At 42.4% G+C, this 19045-nt stretch overlaps 1 protein-coding gene and 1 long non-coding RNA gene across 7 annotated transcripts in view; one reads left to right on the top strand and one right to left on the bottom strand.

Moving 5' to 3' along the window:
• The first annotated feature begins 1186 nt into the window (after nucleotides 1-1186).
• Nucleotides 1187-17612, top strand: THUMPD3 (THUMP domain containing 3). 5 transcript variants are annotated; one of them, XM_029050379.2, is made up of 10 exons: nucleotides 1187-1435; nucleotides 2432-2720; nucleotides 5748-5825; nucleotides 8095-8583; nucleotides 9280-9410; nucleotides 10441-10510; nucleotides 11417-11532; nucleotides 11707-11817; nucleotides 12471-12594; nucleotides 15781-17612. In XM_029050379.2, the coding sequence occupies exons 2-10, from the start codon at nucleotides 2475-2477 to the stop codon at nucleotides 15925-15927; spliced, it is 1512 nt and encodes a 503-aa protein (XP_028906212.1). In that variant the 5' UTR covers nucleotides 1187-1435; nucleotides 2432-2474; the 3' UTR covers nucleotides 15928-17612. The 5 variants fall into 5 exon arrangements, with proteins under 5 accessions (XP_028906212.1, XP_028906211.1, XP_001507132.2 ...); XM_029050378.2 differs by having other exon boundaries at nucleotides 2412-2720; XM_001507082.5 differs by lacking the exon at nucleotides 1187-1435 and adding an exon at nucleotides 1663-1832.
• Nucleotides 12945-19045, bottom strand: part of LOC114806414 — a 29363-nt gene continuing 23262 nt past the window's right edge. For both annotated transcript variants that reach the window (XR_003754445.2, XR_003754444.2), the window contains exon 4: nucleotides 12945-14352. This is a non-coding gene — a long non-coding RNA (uncharacterized LOC114806414). The remainder of the gene's footprint in view (nucleotides 14353-19045) is intronic.

Genomic DNA, 19045 nt, shown 5'->3' with positions numbered 1-19045 from the left:
GGTAACTGAGGCACAGAGAAGTGACGTGCCCAAAGTCATACAGCAGAGAAGTGGCAGAGCCGGGATTAGAACCCAAGTCTTCTGACTCCCAAACCCGTGCTCTTGTCACTAAGCCACGCACTTCTCAACCAAGTTTACCAACTGTTATACTGAACTCTCCCAAGCGCTTAGTACAGTGGCCTACACGCAGTAAACGCTCAATAAATCCCACTGATGGATAGATGCGGTTACTCTAGATAGGGCAGGGAGGGAGGTAATAAGTGTGTTGCCTTAGGATATTTGTCTGAAGCCCCCCTTTTCCTCTGCTCCTCCTCCCCTCCCCATCGCTCCGACTCCCTCCCTCTGCTCTACCCCACTCCCCGCCCCACAGCACTTGTGTATAAACCTACATATTTATTATTCTATTTGTTTTATTAATGATGTGTACATATCTATAATTCTATGTATTTATTTTGATGCTATTGATGCCCGTCCTACTTGTTTTGTTGTCTGTCTCCCCGCCTTCTATACTGTGAGCCCGTTGTTGGATAGGGATTGTTTCTTTTGCCGAATTGTACTTTCCAAGCGCTTAGTACAGTGCTCTGCACGCAGTAAGCGCTCAATAAATACGAATGAATGAAGGAATGAATGAATAAAGTGGGTTAATAAGTGTGTTGCCTTAGGATATTCGTCTGAAGATAGAGAGGGCTAAAGCGGAGGTGATGAGAATCGGGAAAGGAAAAAGTAGAGGGTGCCGAAAAAGTAGAGCGTGAAAGTAATAATAATAATAATGTTGGTATTTGTTAAGCGCTTACTATGTGCATAGCACTGGTCTAAGCGCTGGGGTAGATACAGGGTAATCAGGTTGTCCCGCGTGGGGCTCACAGTCTTAATCCCCATTTTACAGATGAGGTAACTGAGGCACAGAGAAGTTAAGTGAGCAAAGGAGGACGAGTAACGGAATTTCTGCTGTCTGTAAAGTGCAGCCATGCTTCGGGAAGCGCGTGCAAGCGGGGGTGAGAGTGAGGGGCTGGGAAGAAAAGGGGGATCACCGGATGGCTGAGGCAACGTCCCCCCTTTCACCCGATTCGACGGGAGCCAATCCCCTCCGCCGGAATGGGCGACGGGTAGAGACAGCTTGCCCAACCTTTAGGAGCTCGTGATCGCCTTTGTGAGTCAAGGTCTGTTTACTCGACTCCACGAGGAGCCCAAGGACTCTCCCCCTCCAGGTCCTGTTCATTTTTTAACCGGGTTTGGATCTGAATCAAATGATGCTTGCCCTAGGTGTATCTCTCCGTCAATCACCCGGGATTTATCGAGCGCTTAGTGGGCGCAGAGCGCTGTACTAAGCGCTTGGGAGAGGACCCCGCGAGAGAGTCGGTCGACACGTTCGTGCCCATAACGAGCTTCCTTGTCGACTTCTCTCCCCCGTGCTCCGTGCGGTGCTTTGAACACAGTAAGTGCTTAATGAACGTTGCTTGGAAAAATAATAATGATGAAAGGAGAAGCTGCTGACCCTGGAGATCAGAGGATCGACTTTTGGCGTTTCCTCCCCCACTAGGGTAGTGGCCGACGCGTACTAAGCGCTTAAACCGTGTCATTTAAAAAATAAAAACGAAATCAAGGCAGAAGGCTCATTTCCACCTTCCAGGCTTCTGCAAGCTCCCTTTGTGGTTTTCGCTTCCGGGAGCCAGAGATTCCGGTGCTTTGACCCGGTAGGGTTCGGGCCTTGCTCCGTCGCCTCCCAGAAGGAGGAGCTCGATCTGAGCGAAGCGTGCGCCGCGAGTCGCTACCGCGGAGCTCGCCGGACACCGAAGAGCCAAGGGGATCGGCCTCTCTCCGTTCATCGGGTGGTAAGGGTTCGGTGAGGAGAGTGTGACGCTACGGGACTCGAATCCTGCCTTAGTCCGATCCCTCTTCTTTGAGTCCGATCCCCTTTCCCTTGAGCCCGATCCCTCTCCTTTAAACCCTCCCTCGCTCAATCACGCCTCGTCTTGCCCGACTTCTCTCTCCCTTTAGCCCGATCCCTCGCCTTTTACCCCTTTCCCTTGAGCTCAATGCCTCCCCGCCCCTCTTTTCCCGATCTCTGTCCCGTTAGCCGGATCCCACTCCTTTGTCGCCCGGAAAACACAAATGCGGTGGTGGGACAGTTTTCTGGGGACGGGGGGGGAGGGGGAGTGAAACCTCCGAGAATCACAAAAGAGGAGAATTTCCCCCCGGCGGAGGTCCCAAAACACTCCCCTGGACTTTGTCCGTTTATCTAAGTATTTTTAAAAGGGGAAGGGCAGCCGTTAGGATGGGTGGTTTTCTTTTAGGGAAAGGGCCCCCTAAGGCCCGAGCCAGAAGCCCCTCGTGTCTTGCCCCGTTGTCCAGTGGTCCAATAGTGGAGCGCTGTAGGAGTCACATTGTGGTGACGCGTAACTCCGTGATAGGTCGTGTCTTTTGATTTCAGAATTTTCGTCGGCGGCACATTTGGGAACTGAAGTGCTCCCGATATGGCCGAAGTTGAACAAACTCCTACCCTAACACCCGAGGCGGTCGGCGATGAGCCCCAAAAGGCTGCCGACCGAAGTGGAAAGAGCAGCTCCGAACAACTCGTCGTTACGATTGGAGCCACGGTGCCAACCGGCTTCGAAGCGACGGCTGCAGATGAAGTGAGAGAGAAACTGGCTTCTCGGGCCAAAATCAGCAAAGAAAGGGGCAAGATCTACTTTGAAATTTCAATAGAGTACCTGGCCCAGGTTTGTAGATATTGTTTTTCTGTCTTTTGGAGTGGACCGTTACTATCTAGTGGCTCTCCACTCTTTCCCCACCCCTTAGCTCTCTGGACCTTGGCCTGCTCCAAATCAGGTGTTTTTGACTTCGCCTATTCATTTTAAGAAAAAGGCACCGAAAGCAGGGTTCGCCATGGGTTTACCTCCAGTGGTTGCCTATCAACCTTCGCATGAAGCAGAAACTCCTCATTCTTGGCTTCAAAGCTCTCCATCACCTCGCCCCTCCTATCTCACCTCCCTTCTCTCCTCCTACAGCCCACCCCGTACACTCCACTCCTCTGCTGCCAACCTCCTCACGGTGCCTTGTTCTCGCCTGTCCCGCCGTCGACCCCTGGCCCACAGCCTACCGCTGACGTGGAATGCCCTCCCTCCTCACGTCCGCCGAACTGACTCTCTTCCCCTCTTCAAAACCCTACTGAGAGCTCACCTCCTCCAGGAGGCCTTCCCAGACTGAGCCCTCCCTTTCCCTCTGCTCCTCCTCCCCTCCACATTCCCCCTGCTCCCTCCCTCTGCTCTACCCCCATCCCCTCCCCACAGCACTTATGTATATTGTGTATATTGAGAAGCAGCATGGCTTAGTGGAAACAGCCCCGGCTTGGGAGTCAGGGGTCATGGGTTCTAATCCTGGATCCGCCACTTATCAGCTGTGTGACTTTGGGCAAATTACTTAACTTCTTTGTGCCTCAGTTGCCTCATCTGTAAAATGGGGATTAAGACTGTGAGCCCCACGTGGGACAACCTGATTACCTTTTATCAACCCCAGCGCTTAGAACAGTGCTTTGCACATAGTACGTGCTTAATAAATACCATAATTATTATTATTTGTATATATTATTTATTACTCTGTTTTATTATTGATGTGTATTTATCTATGATTCTATTTATCTTGATGGTATTGATACCTGACTTCTTGTTTTGTTTTACTGTCTGTCTCCCCCTTTTAGCCTGTGAGCCCGTTGTTGGGCAGGGATTGTCTCTATCTGTTGCCGAATTGTCCATTCCAAGCACTTAGTACAGTGCTCTGCACGTAGTAAACGCTCTATAAATACGATTGAGTGAGTGAATGAATGAATGAAGAGGCCCATGGAATGGACCCTCCTTCTTTGCCAGACTCCTGGGTTTGCCTCATCAGCCTCCCTGAAAATAAAAGAAGAAAGAAATCCAAAATGTAGAAATTTTTAGGAGAATCACCGTTCTGAAGTACTGTATTGAGTGCTTAAGTGTGCATGATAGATTTAGTATAAATGATTGTGAAACATGTAGCGGAAAGAGCACGGGCCTGGGAGTCAGAGGTTGTGGGTTCTAATCCCAGCTCCGCCACTTATCAGCTCTGTGACTTGGGGCAAGTAGCTTAACTTCTCTGGGCTTCAGTTACCTCATCTATAAAATGGGGATTAAGACGTGAGCCCCACGTGGGACAACCTGTTTACCTCGTATCTCCCCCAACGCTTAGAACAGTGCTTGGCACATAGTAAGCACTTAACAAATACCATCATCATTAGTATTATTATTATTATCATCTACCCCAGCTCTTGGCACACAGTAAATCCTTAACAAAAATGCAATCATTGTTATTAATTATTATTATGGCTCCCTGCCCTCAGTGGGGATGGAAACCCTGATTGGGAAGTTCCTCCCAGTTTCTCCCTAGCAACAAGCCACCCAAGGTTCCCATACTATGGGTGTATTCCTAAAACCAGTCCTACCTTAGGATCAGAGCAGATCACACATTTACCCCTCTAGATTGTAAGCTCCTTGTGGTCAGGGAATGTTTCTACCAACTCTGTTATATTATACTCTCCAAGTGCTTAGTAGAGTGCTCTGCACACAGTTGATTGATTGATCTGTACCAGAAATGCTGAACACAAAAATAAACTGCTTCATCTTTTACTAATAATAATAATAATGTTGGTATTTGTTAAGTACTTACTATGTGCAGAGCGCTGTTCTAAGCACTGGGGTAGACAGAGGGGAATCAGGTTGTCCCACATGGGGCTCACAGTCTTAATCCCCATTTTACAGATGAGGTAACTGAGGCGCAGAGAAGTTAAGTGACTTGCCCACAGTCACACAGCTGACAAGTGGCCGAGCTGGGATTCGAACCCATGACCTCTGACTCCAAAGCCCGTGCTCTTTCCACTGAGCCACGCTGCTTCTCATCATACTAGAGGTGTGAAAAATGGAGAACTCACTTTTAAGTTCACATTGCTTGAAAACAGTTGTCTTCATGACAGCCTGGCAAAAAGCTGGGTGCCCCTATTCTTGGGGGCAGTACCCATCTTGTTACATTCGCTCCATCCTGCTTGCCACCAGCTTTTGAAAGGGGAGGAGCAAGTCTACCAGCACACATCTCTAGTTCCCATCACTTTTTCAACCCACTTCTAATCCTATGGGCCTCATTCTAAAGCCTGCCCCTTATAGCCGTTATCGACTTTTGTTTTTAGTTTGTGTATTGTTTATTTGTCCTTGGCCCTTATGCTGTTTTAATGTTTTATTGTTTCATTGTTCCCGATGTGTCTGTCTCCAGTCTTCTTCCCCCACCTTTATTCATAGATTGTGAACCCCTTGAGGGACCCGGTCTGTGTTTAATTCCCACCTGTGTATTCTTTCCTAGAGCTTAATAGAGTGCTCGGCACACAGTAAGTGCTTAATGAATACTATTACTACTATAACCTAGGGCCTCAACTTTATAAAAAGAGGGATAGAAATGGGTTGCAAGTAAGTGTTGCTTTGAGGATTTAAAAAAAGTTTTGTACTAAACACTAAAGACTGCTTAATGAAGCTTTGAAAATTAATATTCAAATTCTACCACTACCCCTGATTATTTTACATGTAACTATCCCGTTTAAGTTATGAGAAGGTTTATTTAGGGCAGGATTCATGTCTGTCGACTATATCGTATTATGCTCTCCCAAGCACTTAGAACAGTGCTCTGCATAAATACCATTGATTGATTGATTTAGTAATAAAATAACTTATTTTTGGTTTGTTTAGGTTCATTCTCTGAGATCAGTTGATAATTTATTTGTTGTCGTTCAAGAATTTAGAGATTACCAGTTCAAAGAGACCAAGGTAAGTTGTCCTGAACCCAACATTGTTCTCTCTTTTCAGGTTCAGATTCATGAGCATTTTGATGCCACAAAATAGGAAAGTGAGAAACGATTTTGTGCTTCAGGAGTATTGATTTGCATGCGTCATAGTCTTTAGCTTTGTAAAAGGACAGCAGTCAGCAACAGAGTTTAGAGAAATAAAAAGACAGTTTTGACTTTTGCTTTCAGAGGTGAACAGGGTTCCAAAATAAAATTGCTTCCAGATTTTAATATGAAAACCAACAGCAGTGGTTACAAATCAACACTTAGAACTGAATTTTACTTTCCCCCGCCGGGTCAGATATTAAAGTGACATGAATAAGACCTTAAGACACCTCAAACAACAACTGATACTTCCTTCAGTTGTTGGAAAAATCTCCGACGTGGACTCCACTCTTGGGAAAAAGTATTCAGCAGTTACCCAATATGATTGTAGAAATAGCATCCTTATGTTTTTTCATGCTTCTAGCTGGGTTGGATTAAAATTAGAACAAGCGGTAATTGTTATTTTTATATAAAAGGCTTTCTACACACTGCAAACCATACTGGCTTTCTTCAAAGTGTGAAAAAATAAGGCAGTAAACTAGAAGGAGAAAAATTTCCCCAAATTATACTAATATAAAGACATCTGAAGTAATAAAAAGACCGTTTTTAAAACCATTGTGATATATTTGGTTTTAAGAGACAGTTATTTCTGCTTTGCCTTAATTAGTCTGTATTTCCTCTACTACTCTCTCTGCCTCATCAGTTTGGAAGCTGTTGGCCTGTAACCAGGGACTCCTAATGGTTTAGTACCTTTGGTGACAAAATGCCAGAATAGGATGCCAGTAGAAAGAGAGTTATTAGATGCATTGTTTTTAGAGTGTCTGTCTCCTACGTGCCAGGCACTGGTCACTGGACACAACACACTGGGCTAAGCACTAGGGAAAGAACATCCTAAGCAAGAGACCCATTTCCCTTTCTACAGGGAGCTTGCACTCTAAGGGGTGAAAGAAGCATAAAATACTTACAAAGAGAATAATCAGAACAAATAATTGAATGTACATTTATCCACAAATGCTGAGGAAAAGTATTAATAAATAGATAAGTGCTAGGGGGGTGTTGGGAATTGACTGGCAAAGGCTTGTTGGAGGTGGTGGGATTTTAGCGAACGCAAGCCACCAGGCCATATGAGACCGTGACCAGCGACAGATGCAGAGAGGAGAAAGGAAAAAAAAAGAGACCCAAAGAGAAAGACATGAATGGATAGATTGCTCTTCCTCAGATCTGCTGGCAGAGAGATGGAGAGCCAGGCCCACTCCTCATTGGACACTGGGGAGAACAAGCCGGAGCCTAAGTCATCGTTTTGGCGATCTCCAGCCTCCAGCCACCTCCCAGTCAGCAGCAATGAAAAGGACAGGCTAGCTACAGTATCCCTCCTCTCATATGCACACATACACACAAAGGGACGGGGGGGATGACTTTGCCCCCACAGTGCCCCTCCCCGCCCCTTCTCCTGTCACAAACTGAAAACTGACTTCTCTGTTCTATCCAAAAGGAGCAGAGAATCAGCACAGTTTTTAAAAAGCTGCTCCATCTGGCTAAAATCTCTACCTTTCTACCTTATCTACCTTACTCTGATTTAGTGCTGCTTTTGGGGCATGAAATGGAGAAATCCCCATTCCCCCATACTAGGCGAGGAGGTTGTCAGGGCTGCCACTAAGGCTAGACTCTTTAGCTCCACTACCAGCTAAGATTTTGATTTTGAAAAGTCTTGCATCTATTTTCAAGAAAGCAGATGAACTTTTAAAAATGACTGAAGAAGACGCTTTTAGAGCAAGGAGTTCAGAGCTGTTCAGAAAGATTTAGTTTTCAGAAGAAAAGAAAGTATTGTTCAATAGGACACATTTTTCCCTAAAGTTGAAAAACCCCTACCACAGTGAGCAGACAGAGCAAGCTTCCATTTCTGGAGCCTCTTGCAAAGACTAATAATCATATTACAGCTCCTTATTTAATGTTGTGATATTACACTTTGAGTTAAATAGAAAATTATAGTTTTGTGATGTTTAGTATAACCATGTATAGAATTTCATATTTTTCCAGAGGTTCTCAAATGGATTCCAATTTATAAGTAGTAAGGCTGTGGGAAAACATACTTCAGGATACATCTGTGTTTTCAAGGAATGTATTACAGCTCTGTCATGGGCTATTAAATCATATCAAGCAGAATAGGCAAAGAATGTAAGATTTTACTTTTTCTTATTATTTGACAGGAAGACACTTTAAAGGATTTTAAAGAGTTAGCTGGAAAGCTTCCTTGGTCCGATCCCTTAAAAGTATGGGAAAGAAACATCAACTATAAGAAGAAAAAGACAATTCGCAAAAAACCTCAACAACACACCCCAAGCCAAGAAAAGGAGGCCAAGAGTCAAGGAGGCCCAATCATCAAAAAAGGTACTGAGGAAGAGCTCAGTCAGTTCACAGAAAACTTGGTCTTATATTCGGGTGAAAGCCAGAGCAAGATTCCGGAGGAAAGTCCATCAGCTAATAAAGATGAAGGGCCAAATACCTCTGAAAAAGAAAAAAAAGTTGATGAGACTCAGAAAGAAGAAGCTAAAACCAAAGTGCTCAAGTTTCGAGTCACGTGTAACCGAGCAGGAGACAAGCATAATTTTACATCTAATGAGGCAGCGAGAGATTTTGGAGGTGCTGTGCAAGATTATTTCAATTGGAAGGCTGACATGACCAACTTTGATGTGGAGGTACTGGTTACCAATCTGCACACATTTGATGGTATTTATGTGGTTGCCCAGCAGCAAAGCCTAAGATTTCTACCTACCCTAATAATGAGGATTTTAGGTCACATTCATCAGCTCAAATGATTGATTGTGTCCGTCTCTTGAGCAAAATGTGGTATTCCTATATTTTTATGTAGATTAAGTGGGGTACTTTGTGGGGTGTTTTTTTTTTCCATCCAAAAATCAAGGTTTCCCTAGCCCCAGTTATCTTATTTACCCACATTTTCCAATTCTTGCAATCCCTAGGTCATTTTTTTTTTTTGAGGAATTGGGATACTGAAAAATAGTAGTCTGTGGTCTAGTGTACCTGCTAATTGTGTTCCCAGTGGCTAGTCACACTCTCTGGGTAATCCCTCCCTTCTCTAGTTTAGTAGGGCTGGCAAGACTCTAAATGTGATAATTGGTGTGAAATGACTTGGTGTTGTTGGAAGGAGAGTACTGTATAAATCCTGAGGGGCTCAAAAATTCATAAGATGTAGGAACTGTGGCCATTTTGAGTCCTATTAATCATAAGGCTTTGAATCATGTAGCAAATTTCCTGTCCCTAGATAAAATAAACTAGGAATATTTTTTCATCTGACTGTCAAGGCTAAAGGCAGGCTGCATATACATGAGTCCCAATTAAACTGTTTTGATCTATCTTGTTGAATTTTCTTATAGGTTCTTTTGAATATCCACCAGAGCGAAATAATTGTAGGAATCGCATTAACTGAAGAGAGCCTCCACCGAAGAAATATCATCGAATTTGGGCCCACTACTCTCCGATCCACCCTTGCCTATGGAATGCTCAGGTGAATGAATGGATATGTTACCCACACTAAGTTGCCCTTTAGTTTGAATTTAGCTAGTACCTGGAATCCTTATCTTATCCTAAGATAAGAACGGGGTTAGAAGTGAGGGGCCCAGGTTCTCGTCCTGTAGCCACTTAGTGTAATCTGGAATGAGTTAACAACTGCTCTGTGTCTCATTTTCCCTTTTATAGATCCAGAATAGTGCTTTGGAAAGCTAATTAACTGAATATAGGCTATCTGAACAACCAATTACCCAAACTCGGCTAGCTTGGATAAGGCACACAAAAATGAATAATAAATAAAAGAAAATTGGCCATGCTCCTGCCCAGAGTAGCCAAACTCAATTTTGTTTAGTTATCTGATTAGTTCAGTGAACTGGCTTTTTTCTGCAATATCTTTCCCTATCTCTCGTGGGGTCTAATAGGTTTATCAAGGGTGCTTATTTTCTGCTAAGGAAATGAGCAAATTTCATTTGGGGTTTTAGCAAGTTCTACTCTGTTTCCATTGTTTGAAAGAATGCAGGAGAAACTGTCTCTTTAATTTGTACTGTACAATGCCTCACATGGGGCCATGTGAAGGTAAAAAAGCATTTAGGACAGAAATTAATTCTAGATGACAATATTGAAAAAATGTACAGTTCCAAAGGGAATTTTCTCATTTTCTATGTGTTGATCCTGTTCTCATTCATATTCTCTCTCTCTCCCCCCCCCACCTTTTTCCCCTGCACTTGCTGTCACAAGCCTTTGATATGAAGGCATTTTCAAATCTAGGTTGACTACTGTTCTCAGCCCTTTAAAATGGAAACTTCTTTATCCTTCACATAACATTGCCCCATTAGTGCTTTCAAGATTTTTTTAATTAAGTTGTTTAGGAGTGCTCAGTGACTACTGCTAACCCACACCCTAACTAACCATTAAGGGTATGATTATAGACACTTAGGTAGTTCATCAGCTATCAACATTTTCAGAGGAGAAGCTTGCCTACTTTTGCCCAATGATTTTCCTTTCAGCTCTTTTTTTCTGTCCCACAGGCTGTGCTCTCCTCAACTCGGTGATGTAATAGTGGATCCAATGTGTGGATCAGGTGCCATATCAATAGAGGTGATGCTTTTATTTAGACTTTGGTCTTGGATTTTTACTTAAAATTTTAAATCACTCTCAGTGATGGAGATCAGCATAATCAATTATTTTCATGTTATTTTCTTTCTTATTTTGTGCTGTTTTAATACATCAGAAACCAAACTTTAACATGGCTCAGGTGGAAAAACTTGGGTTAATTTTGAGGGGTTGGGTTGAACAGAAGCTAAAGAACCTTGCACAGCCTGAAAATCTGGGGCCTCGGTTGGCTCAAAACAAGGGAAGCAACATGGCTTAGTGGAAAGAGCACAGGCCTGAGAGTCAGGAGGCCCAGGTTCTAATCACATCTCTGCCCTGCTCAGCTCTTCCACTCACCTGATGTGTGACCTTGGGCAAGTCACTTATCCTCAGTTTCCTCATCTATAAAATGGGGATTCAATACCAGTTTTCCTTCCTCCTTAGACTGTGAGTCCCATGTGAGACAGGGACTGTGTCCAACCTGATTATCTTGTGTCTACCCCAGTGCTTAGTACAGTGCTTGGCACACAGTAAGCACTTAATAAATACTTATTATTCCAAAAAAAGGTGAACTCTGAAGTCCAAAGAGGGCCGGGTCTCATTTCCAGAATGGGAGAGAAAGCAAGAGAGCCTGCATATGCCTTTTTGTCCCTGTGGACTGCTGAGATTAATTTCAGCCATTGCAGAAGAACTTCCACAACTGCACAGTTTTTTCATGTACTTTGTCCAATCTTGGCAGGGCTCTAACTACTTCTGATCCATAACATCCAGTTGTATGGGTATTGTAAAGCTGTTGAACTCCTATTGAATAGTATTGCCTTGCTGTATCTAAGATTGATTAAATGTCTTTCCTTTGACCTATTAAAAGAAAAATTAGCAAATACAGTTGTTATGAATTATTTTGGTTTTCAGGGAATCTGTGAGTGGCCTAACTGCTATCATATTGCTGGTGATAATAATCCCTTGGCTGTGAAGAGAGCATCAAGTAACATTTGGTCTTTGATGACAAGGAACTCAACTAAAGAAAGGTAAAAAATAAAATTTAAATAGAATTTACAGCATCTGTTTGTCTAGGCTTCCCATGTGGCTTTATTGTGTGTGTGTTTTAATAGCGTGACATTCGATCCTTGCAGCAGTGCAAATAAAATGAATATGACTTCCGAATTTGGTAACTCAGATTGCCTTCCATTTTACTTCCACAGGAAACCTACCATTGGACTGCCTGTTGATAGCATCCAGTGGGATATCTGCAATTTGCCTTTGAGGACTAGTTCAGTGGATATTATTGTCTCCGATATGCCTTTTGGGAAAAGGTAGGTGTCAGAGGGAAAAGACTGAGGCAGTTTAAGCAGAACCCACACTTCTCTAAAATGAAAACCGTTGATTTTTCCTTGGATTATTTCTTACTACGGTTTAGTACAATTTAGAATCACATGGACAAATGAATTCATTCATTTGATTTGGTTTGTACTATTTCTGTAACTTGTGTTTCTGCCACTGCAGTGACAGCAAAGAGATTCTGAGAGAAGCCATCAAAAAAAAAACTAAAACCAAAAAAAGTAGAGATACTGCAAAGACAATACAGGCTAACGATACAGACTGTGTGTCCAGGGATTAGTTTTGATGATCCCAGCTAACATCTTCAGAATTCAACAAGTGTTATAATGTTACCACTGCATGGGATTTCCCAAATCCAAAAAGAATGGTTGCTTTTTGTTAAAATAAGGCGTGGTCAGAATTCTGCCACTTTGTCAACTAATTTGGCATAAAACTGAAATTAATCTGGTTCAAATCTGTTTCCTTTTTCAATAGTTTAGAATTCCTTTTGAGTAAATAACAAGTAAATATTCATCATCATCATCATTCTAATAAGCAGGTTTTTAGTAACCTATATCATTTAATCTGAATTGATTTTCATCTGCAATCTGGTGAAACTTGGATCTTTTGATTTTTGATCATATTGTAGGATTGGATCAAGAAAAAAAAACTGGGACCTCTATCCATTTTGTCTCCAAGAAATGAGCCGTGTCTGCAAGCCTGGGACAGGCCGGGCTGTACTACTTACTCAGGACCGAAAATGCTTCATCAAGGTACCATGCATTATCCTGGAATAGCCTTCTACCCCTGGGGGTGTGACTATGATATCAAGGGTAAAGCAAACTAGCTCTTAAAATAAGTGATATGTGCATGTATATGTATGCATATATATAGAGAGAGAGAGTGTTAGTTGTCCTGCGTACTTGAAGAAGCCACCACTGATGGTGGAATTCACCTTAAAGGTGTTTTGTGTGTGTGACTGAAAAGGTCAGTGGGATCCATCGCCCCAGCACATTGTGCTCACAAAAAGGCTTATCCCTTCTCATGTTGTATAATTAAAAATAATGACCCTGTTGCCTTTGGATTTTTGTATTGGTCATGTGTGGTAGAGGGAGAGTAAACAGTCAATCACCAACAAATACACACTGCTAGACACAGTCGTCAAACAGATTTTTACTAACAAGTCAGTGTTTACCCAGTAATAGTTTATAAAACTAAAGTTGTAAGAATGCAGGTGAAACAGATGTACATAAAAAGGCATGGACATACAAACAGCATTTTTAAAAGGGAAAATTCCATCCTCTGCTTTTTAAAACAAAAAAACTTTTTGATGTTTCAGGGTCTGGCTTAGGTTTGGGTCTGGGAAGCCAGACTGATGCTTTGTAGAAAGAAAAGGAAAATGCAATAGGAAGGATTACAGTAGGAATGAAGTGATAGCAGGAGGCAGTGAGGAGGAGGAGAGGAGTGCAGGGAGAAAACAGAAGAGGTAGCTGAAGATGACACAACAAACATCACACCAACCATTGCCACTAGGAACCTGTACACAAAAGAACTGGACAATTTCCTTTCCCTCTGCATGGATTGAGGTTTTGTTGGCAGAGAGGGAATCGAAGAAAAGACAGGCTGAGGGCTTTAAGAATAACGATGATAATAATGGTAACTTCAATTCATATGATGCTCTTTCCTCCCCAAAGAGCCATTCACATCAGCTCATTTGTCCTGACAATATCTCTGTGACGTTGGAGAGGGAGAAGAATTCCCCTCATTTTATAGAAATTGAGGTCCAAAGAGATCAGTTCATTCATTCAATCGCATTTATTGAACGCTTTACTGTGTGCAGGATTGGGATCCAGGATCCTTGACTCAGCCCCATGCCCTTTCCACTACAGCATGTTGTCCCCCTGTTACCCTGGGTTCCTTCCACACTCTACCAAATCTGTCATATTATAATCTCCCAAGAGTTTAGAACAGTGCTCTACACACAATAAATGCTCAGTCAATGCCATTGATTGGTTGATTGACTGATGGTTGTCCAGCCTTGACTGAAAGGTGCTATCGATTCCAGAGCTTCTCCTGAACTTGGTAGCAGGGACCTGAGAGGGTCTCGGAGCTGTGATCAGGGTTCCCAGCTATCTAGGTTTCAGAAGATTTGGGGAGTTTTCCTCTTCCCAAAACTATTTGCTCAGTCTGATGGGAAGATGGCATTTTGAATCAATTCAGAGCTAGAAGTTCTGAGTTGAGACAACTTTGCCTCATCGTGACCAAATAACTGCGAAGGCAAATGGAGCTTGTTAGGCGGACAGGCCACACACTTCAAGGCCATTTAACATCATCCCCGCATTTCTTCTCAAAGCTGGGGAAGCTGCCAGAACTACCCAGAGCCACCAGGGAAGTGGAATAACAAATCTAATCTAAAATAGTTGCACTTACAAGATGCTTCTTTCATTACTTGCCTGGGTGGATTTTTACTTCAGTTAAGTAGACGAGTATCAATCTGCATGGTTGGTATTTTGCTTCCTCCCCTCAACATGCTGAAAAACAGATTAGATAACTGGCTCAGATAAATGACAGAGTAACATAAATTTAAGTATAAAAAGATTACCAGTGGATGTTGCTTGATCCTAAGTATCAGTCCCTGGAAAAATGATCTTTAATGAGGTCAAGCAGCCACTTTTTTCCTCTACCACCTATTTTCTCAATTCCCATTTTCTCCTCTTGATAGCATAAAGGTTATCAATCAGTGGTATGTATTGAGCACTTATAGTGTGCAGAGCACTGTACTAAACACTTGGGAAAGGACAACAGAGTTGGTAGACATGATCACTGCCAACAAGGACCTTATGATCTTCAGTGCTACCCTCTGTTTCATGTATACTGACAGAAGGGATAGATCCTGCTGGATGGACCACCCACCCTCTTAGCATTGCTGTGCCTTTTTCTTGATTTTATGTTGATCCCAATTTAAACAACATTATGAAATCCTCACCCGGTATCAGTTTGTCAGGATCAGCAATTCCAAGGCCCAACCTCTTCTGTCCATCCCTTCAATCGTTACCTGAGTGGATTTAGATGTTTCTCCTAAGGCAGGGTAACAAAACTCCCTATCTTTCCACCCAAACCCTGTCCTCCACCTGTCTTTCCCCTCTCCTCCATATCTCACAAGCCCATAATCTTGGCGTTATCCTTCCCTTATTTCTCTCATGCAACCCACATATTCAATCTGTCACCAAATCCTGTCGGTTCTACCTTCATAACCATTAAAATCCATCCTCTTCTCTCCATCCAAACTGTTACTATACTGATTCAAGCACTTATCGTATCCTGCCTTGACTACGGCATCAGCCCTCTTTTCTTCAACTCCCTCTCCCTTCTGTGTCATCTATACACTTGGATCTGTACCTTTGAGCATTTGGTAGTCGCCCCAGCCTCTGCCCCATGGCATTCATGTACATATAACTTTTTATTTATATTAAAGTCTGTCTCCCCCTCTGGACTGTAAGCTCATCATGGGAAGGGACCATGTAGTATTATACTCTCCCAAGAGTTTAGTACATACAGTGCTCTCAGTAAAGGCTCAATAAATAACATTGACTGATGAGACGGAACATGACGGGATAGTCCTTCCACACTTTCTTCCTCTGACTTCTCAAGATGCAATTAGCCGGTTTGCTTCATGATTCCCATATTCAAGCTCCGGGATACAGAAGATAGGCTATTTCCAGAGAGGGCTTACACTCCTGCTTCCTTTGCCACATTGCCTAATCCCAGATGGGCATTGCGCAGAACTGCTGTTCTGGGATGGCTAATTTACTTGGGTTGGCCAGGTGGTTCATCGCTGGTCTTAGGCACTTTTGATTTTAAGACGGTTTGAATGTTTTATTGGTAAACGTTGTTCCTACAAGATGGAATTGGGCCAATTGACACCAATTTTAATATTATGGCTTTCTGGGTCCTTACAGGCATTATCGAAAATGTGTGACGTGTGGAGAAAGGTCCAGACTGCCTGGGTGAATATAGGAGGACTTCATGCTGCAGTTTACCTTCTGAAAAGAACCCCTCAGGTTTTCATTCAACCAGGAGAGCGAGAAAAAGGAATCGCCTTGTAATGTGAAAGATCAAGACACCTTAGGGCCAGCTAATCTTTTCACCTCAGGAAGTGCCTGAATAGTAAGAAATAGGTGTAAAATGCAGAAAAGCACCATCAGATTGATTGGCATAGGGTCTTAATTGGTCTGAGGATCTTTGTTGAAGACAAAAATAAGGTTTAAAGTTTCAGCTAAGGTTTAAATGTAACGTGGTGGGATTGCAGTCTTCTGGAAAGCAGGTTTTCCAAATTTTTGGAAACACTTCTGAGTTTCTCATGAACATTCCCCAGCAAAATGCCTGGCATTTTGTATATCTGCTCAAAAGACCATTGAAAACTTTCTGTGAGGTTTGTTTGGAGACCTTACTGTGATAAAGGTACTATCTTCAGGTCAGGGTGTTGGTTTGGGCATGAGAAGATGTTTATTGGAATGAGTACAAACACCCTTAGAGGCCAAAGTCACTGTAATGCTTCCATTTGTTTGTTAGGGGGACATGGATCTTGCTCTCTTTTTTGCTCATGTTCCCACTGGTTAATCAATTGGAATACAGTTGAAGTTTCTGGTTTTATGCATTCCAAGGATATACCACAGGGAGAGAGGGAGGAACATAGAGATGTTTAGAAAAATCTTCCATCTGTCTTACAAAATGAAACCAGTTTATCTTTCTGAATAATGTCAACAGAGACAAACATAGTGTCCATTTCCACGATGGTCGATGCCTGTTTTGGAAAGCTAGAATTGAATAACAGAAGCAGTCATTCACCTAATGCACAAGATACAGCAGGAAGAAGGGTGTGGCAGGATGGCTGAATCTGAGCAGCCTAGTGGAGGGAAGATGGAAGTGATCATAAATACGACTCAAGTACACCATTGATAATGTTATGTGGAGTTACAGAAAGCATCTCTTGGACTCCATTTAAGGATTAACAAGAAAGATGAGCTCTGTTAACATTCTAGAGGTTTAAACAAAACAATAATCAGGATTCTTTGATTTGGCTGCTTTTTCATTCATTCATTCATTCAATAGTATTTATTGAGCGCTTACTATGTGCAGAGCACTGTACTAAGCGCTTGGGATGAACAAGTCGGCAACAGATAGAGACAGTCCCTGCCGTTTGATGGGCTTACAGTCTAATCGGGGGAGACGGACAGACAAGAACAGTGGCACTAAACAGCGTCAAGGGGAAGAACATCTCATAAAAACAATGGCAACTAAATAGAATCAAGGCGATGTACAATTCATTAACAAAATAAATAGGGTAACGAAAATATATACAGTATATGCTTTTTCCTCTTCGAGAAGTTCATTTCATTCTTTATTGAATAATTTAATCATAGAAAAATTGAAATCATAGGAACATATACATTTTATGGATAGGGGCCATTTAAAGGTTCATCAGATGAAATCCTTTAACTGACATAAACGGTTGCTCTCCTGAGATACAAGAGCAAACAGTCAAGTGTTATTAAACCTCAGAAGTTTCCTGTGGCACTTCAGTTGGATTTTCAGTGCTACCTTATATTGTTTCACTTTGTTTTGGGTGTCTTCTTTTTAATTGTCATATTAAAAGAAAAAGCACAGCACTACTACATTTTGAAAAAAATTAGAATATTAATTTCATGCCAATAATCATAATTTGCTCCTCTCTGTAGCACTGCCCCATCACGTGTTTGAATTGGAAATAAAGTTGGTATTTCTGAAATCATTCAGTCCTAATTGGAGCAGCATTTACACCTAAGTTGTTTGACTGAAATTCCCTGAAAGTCATTGAATATTTAATTTAAAAATTTTTTGGAATAATATGGAGATCTTTGAGGTGGTTTGGTGGGAGCTGCTTGGTGTTGTGGGGGGGAGCACTGAAATAATTGTAAAGTTGGAAAATAGGATCATTGAATCAAGAATTGAAAACTTCTAGGAGTATCTGTTGGGTTCTTATTAAGAGTTCTTTCCTTTCACTAAGCATAACAAAAGTCAGTCATTCATATTTATTGAGTGCTTACTGTGTGTAGAGCACTAAGCACTTGGGAGAGTACAATGCTTAGAACAGTGCTGGGCCATAGTAAGTGCTTAACAAATACCATCAGTATTAAAAAGTGTTGCCTAGTGGAAAAGAGCAGGACTGGGAGCTAGGAGACCTGGGTTCTGATTCCAGTTCTGTCACTGACCTACTGGGTAACCTTCATCAAATCACTTAACTTACTCTATCATATTATGGTCTCCTGTATGCTTAGTGCAGTGCTCTGTGCACAGTAAGTGCTCGATAAATACCATTGATGGATTGACCTCTGAGCCTCAATCTCCTCATCTGTAAAATGGGGATAAGATGCCCATCTCTTACCATTGATGGATTGACCTCTGAGCCTCAATCTCCTCATCTGTAAAATGGGGATAAGATGCCCATCTCTCCCTACTCTTACACTGTGAGCCCCTTATCATTATTATTACATATTATATAATAATAGTGGCACTTGGTAAGTACTTTGTGCCAAGCACTGGGACAGATACAAAATAATCGGGTCAGACAGTTTCTGTGCCACAGAGAGCTCCCAGTCTAAGTAGGAGGGAGAAAAGGTATTGAATCCCCATTTTACAGATGACGAAACTGAAGCACAGGGAAGCAAAGTGACTTGCTCAAGGTCACGCAGCAGGCAAGTGGTAGAGCTGGAATTAGAACCCAGGTCCACTGACTCTCAGGCCCGTGCACTCTCCACTAGGCTACCCTGCTGTGGGACAGAGGCTAGGTCTGATCTGTAGATCTTGAATCCTGTTTGGCACCTAGTAAACAGTAAATACCATAATCATTAATATTGGGGAACATGTTCAATCATATTGAGTGCTTACTGTGTGCAAAGCACTGTACTAAGCACTTGGGAGAGTACAATATAATAAGACACATTCCCTGCCGACAATGAACATGTCTTGCTTCTGTTGTATTCTTTCAAGCCCTCAGTATAATGTTTTGCACTCATCAGGAACTCAAATGCCATTGACTAATTGAAAAGATATGGTTTGGTTTGGGTGTGGTTAAGGTCAGCTCAGTGGAATGAAGGAAGGAATGAAAGAATGAATGAATGAGCATCCAGTATACCACCAGGATTCTCAGAGTAAGCTAAAACCAGGGCTGTGTCATACCTCTCT

This window comes from Ornithorhynchus anatinus, chromosome X1 (assembly GCF_004115215.2).
Source record: "Ornithorhynchus anatinus isolate Pmale09 chromosome X1, mOrnAna1.pri.v4, whole genome shotgun sequence".
Lineage (NCBI taxonomy): Eukaryota > Metazoa > Chordata > Mammalia > Monotremata > Ornithorhynchidae > Ornithorhynchus > Ornithorhynchus anatinus.
This window is presented reverse-complemented; position numbering and strand designations above follow the sequence as displayed.

Excerpts from the sequence above, each read along its gene's own strand:
- THUMPD3 (XM_029050379.2), top strand. The coding sequence starts at position 2,475 with ATGGCCGAAGTTGAACAAACTCCTACCCTAACACCCGAGGCGGTCGGC. Across the intron at positions 5,826-8,094 it reads ACCAGTTCAAAGAGACCAAG|GAAGACACTTTAAAGGATTT; the intron begins GTAAGTTGTCCT and ends ATTATTTGACAG. Across the intron at positions 8,584-9,279 it reads TGACCAACTTTGATGTGGAG|GTTCTTTTGAATATCCACCA; the intron begins GTACTGGTTACC and ends ATTTTCTTATAG.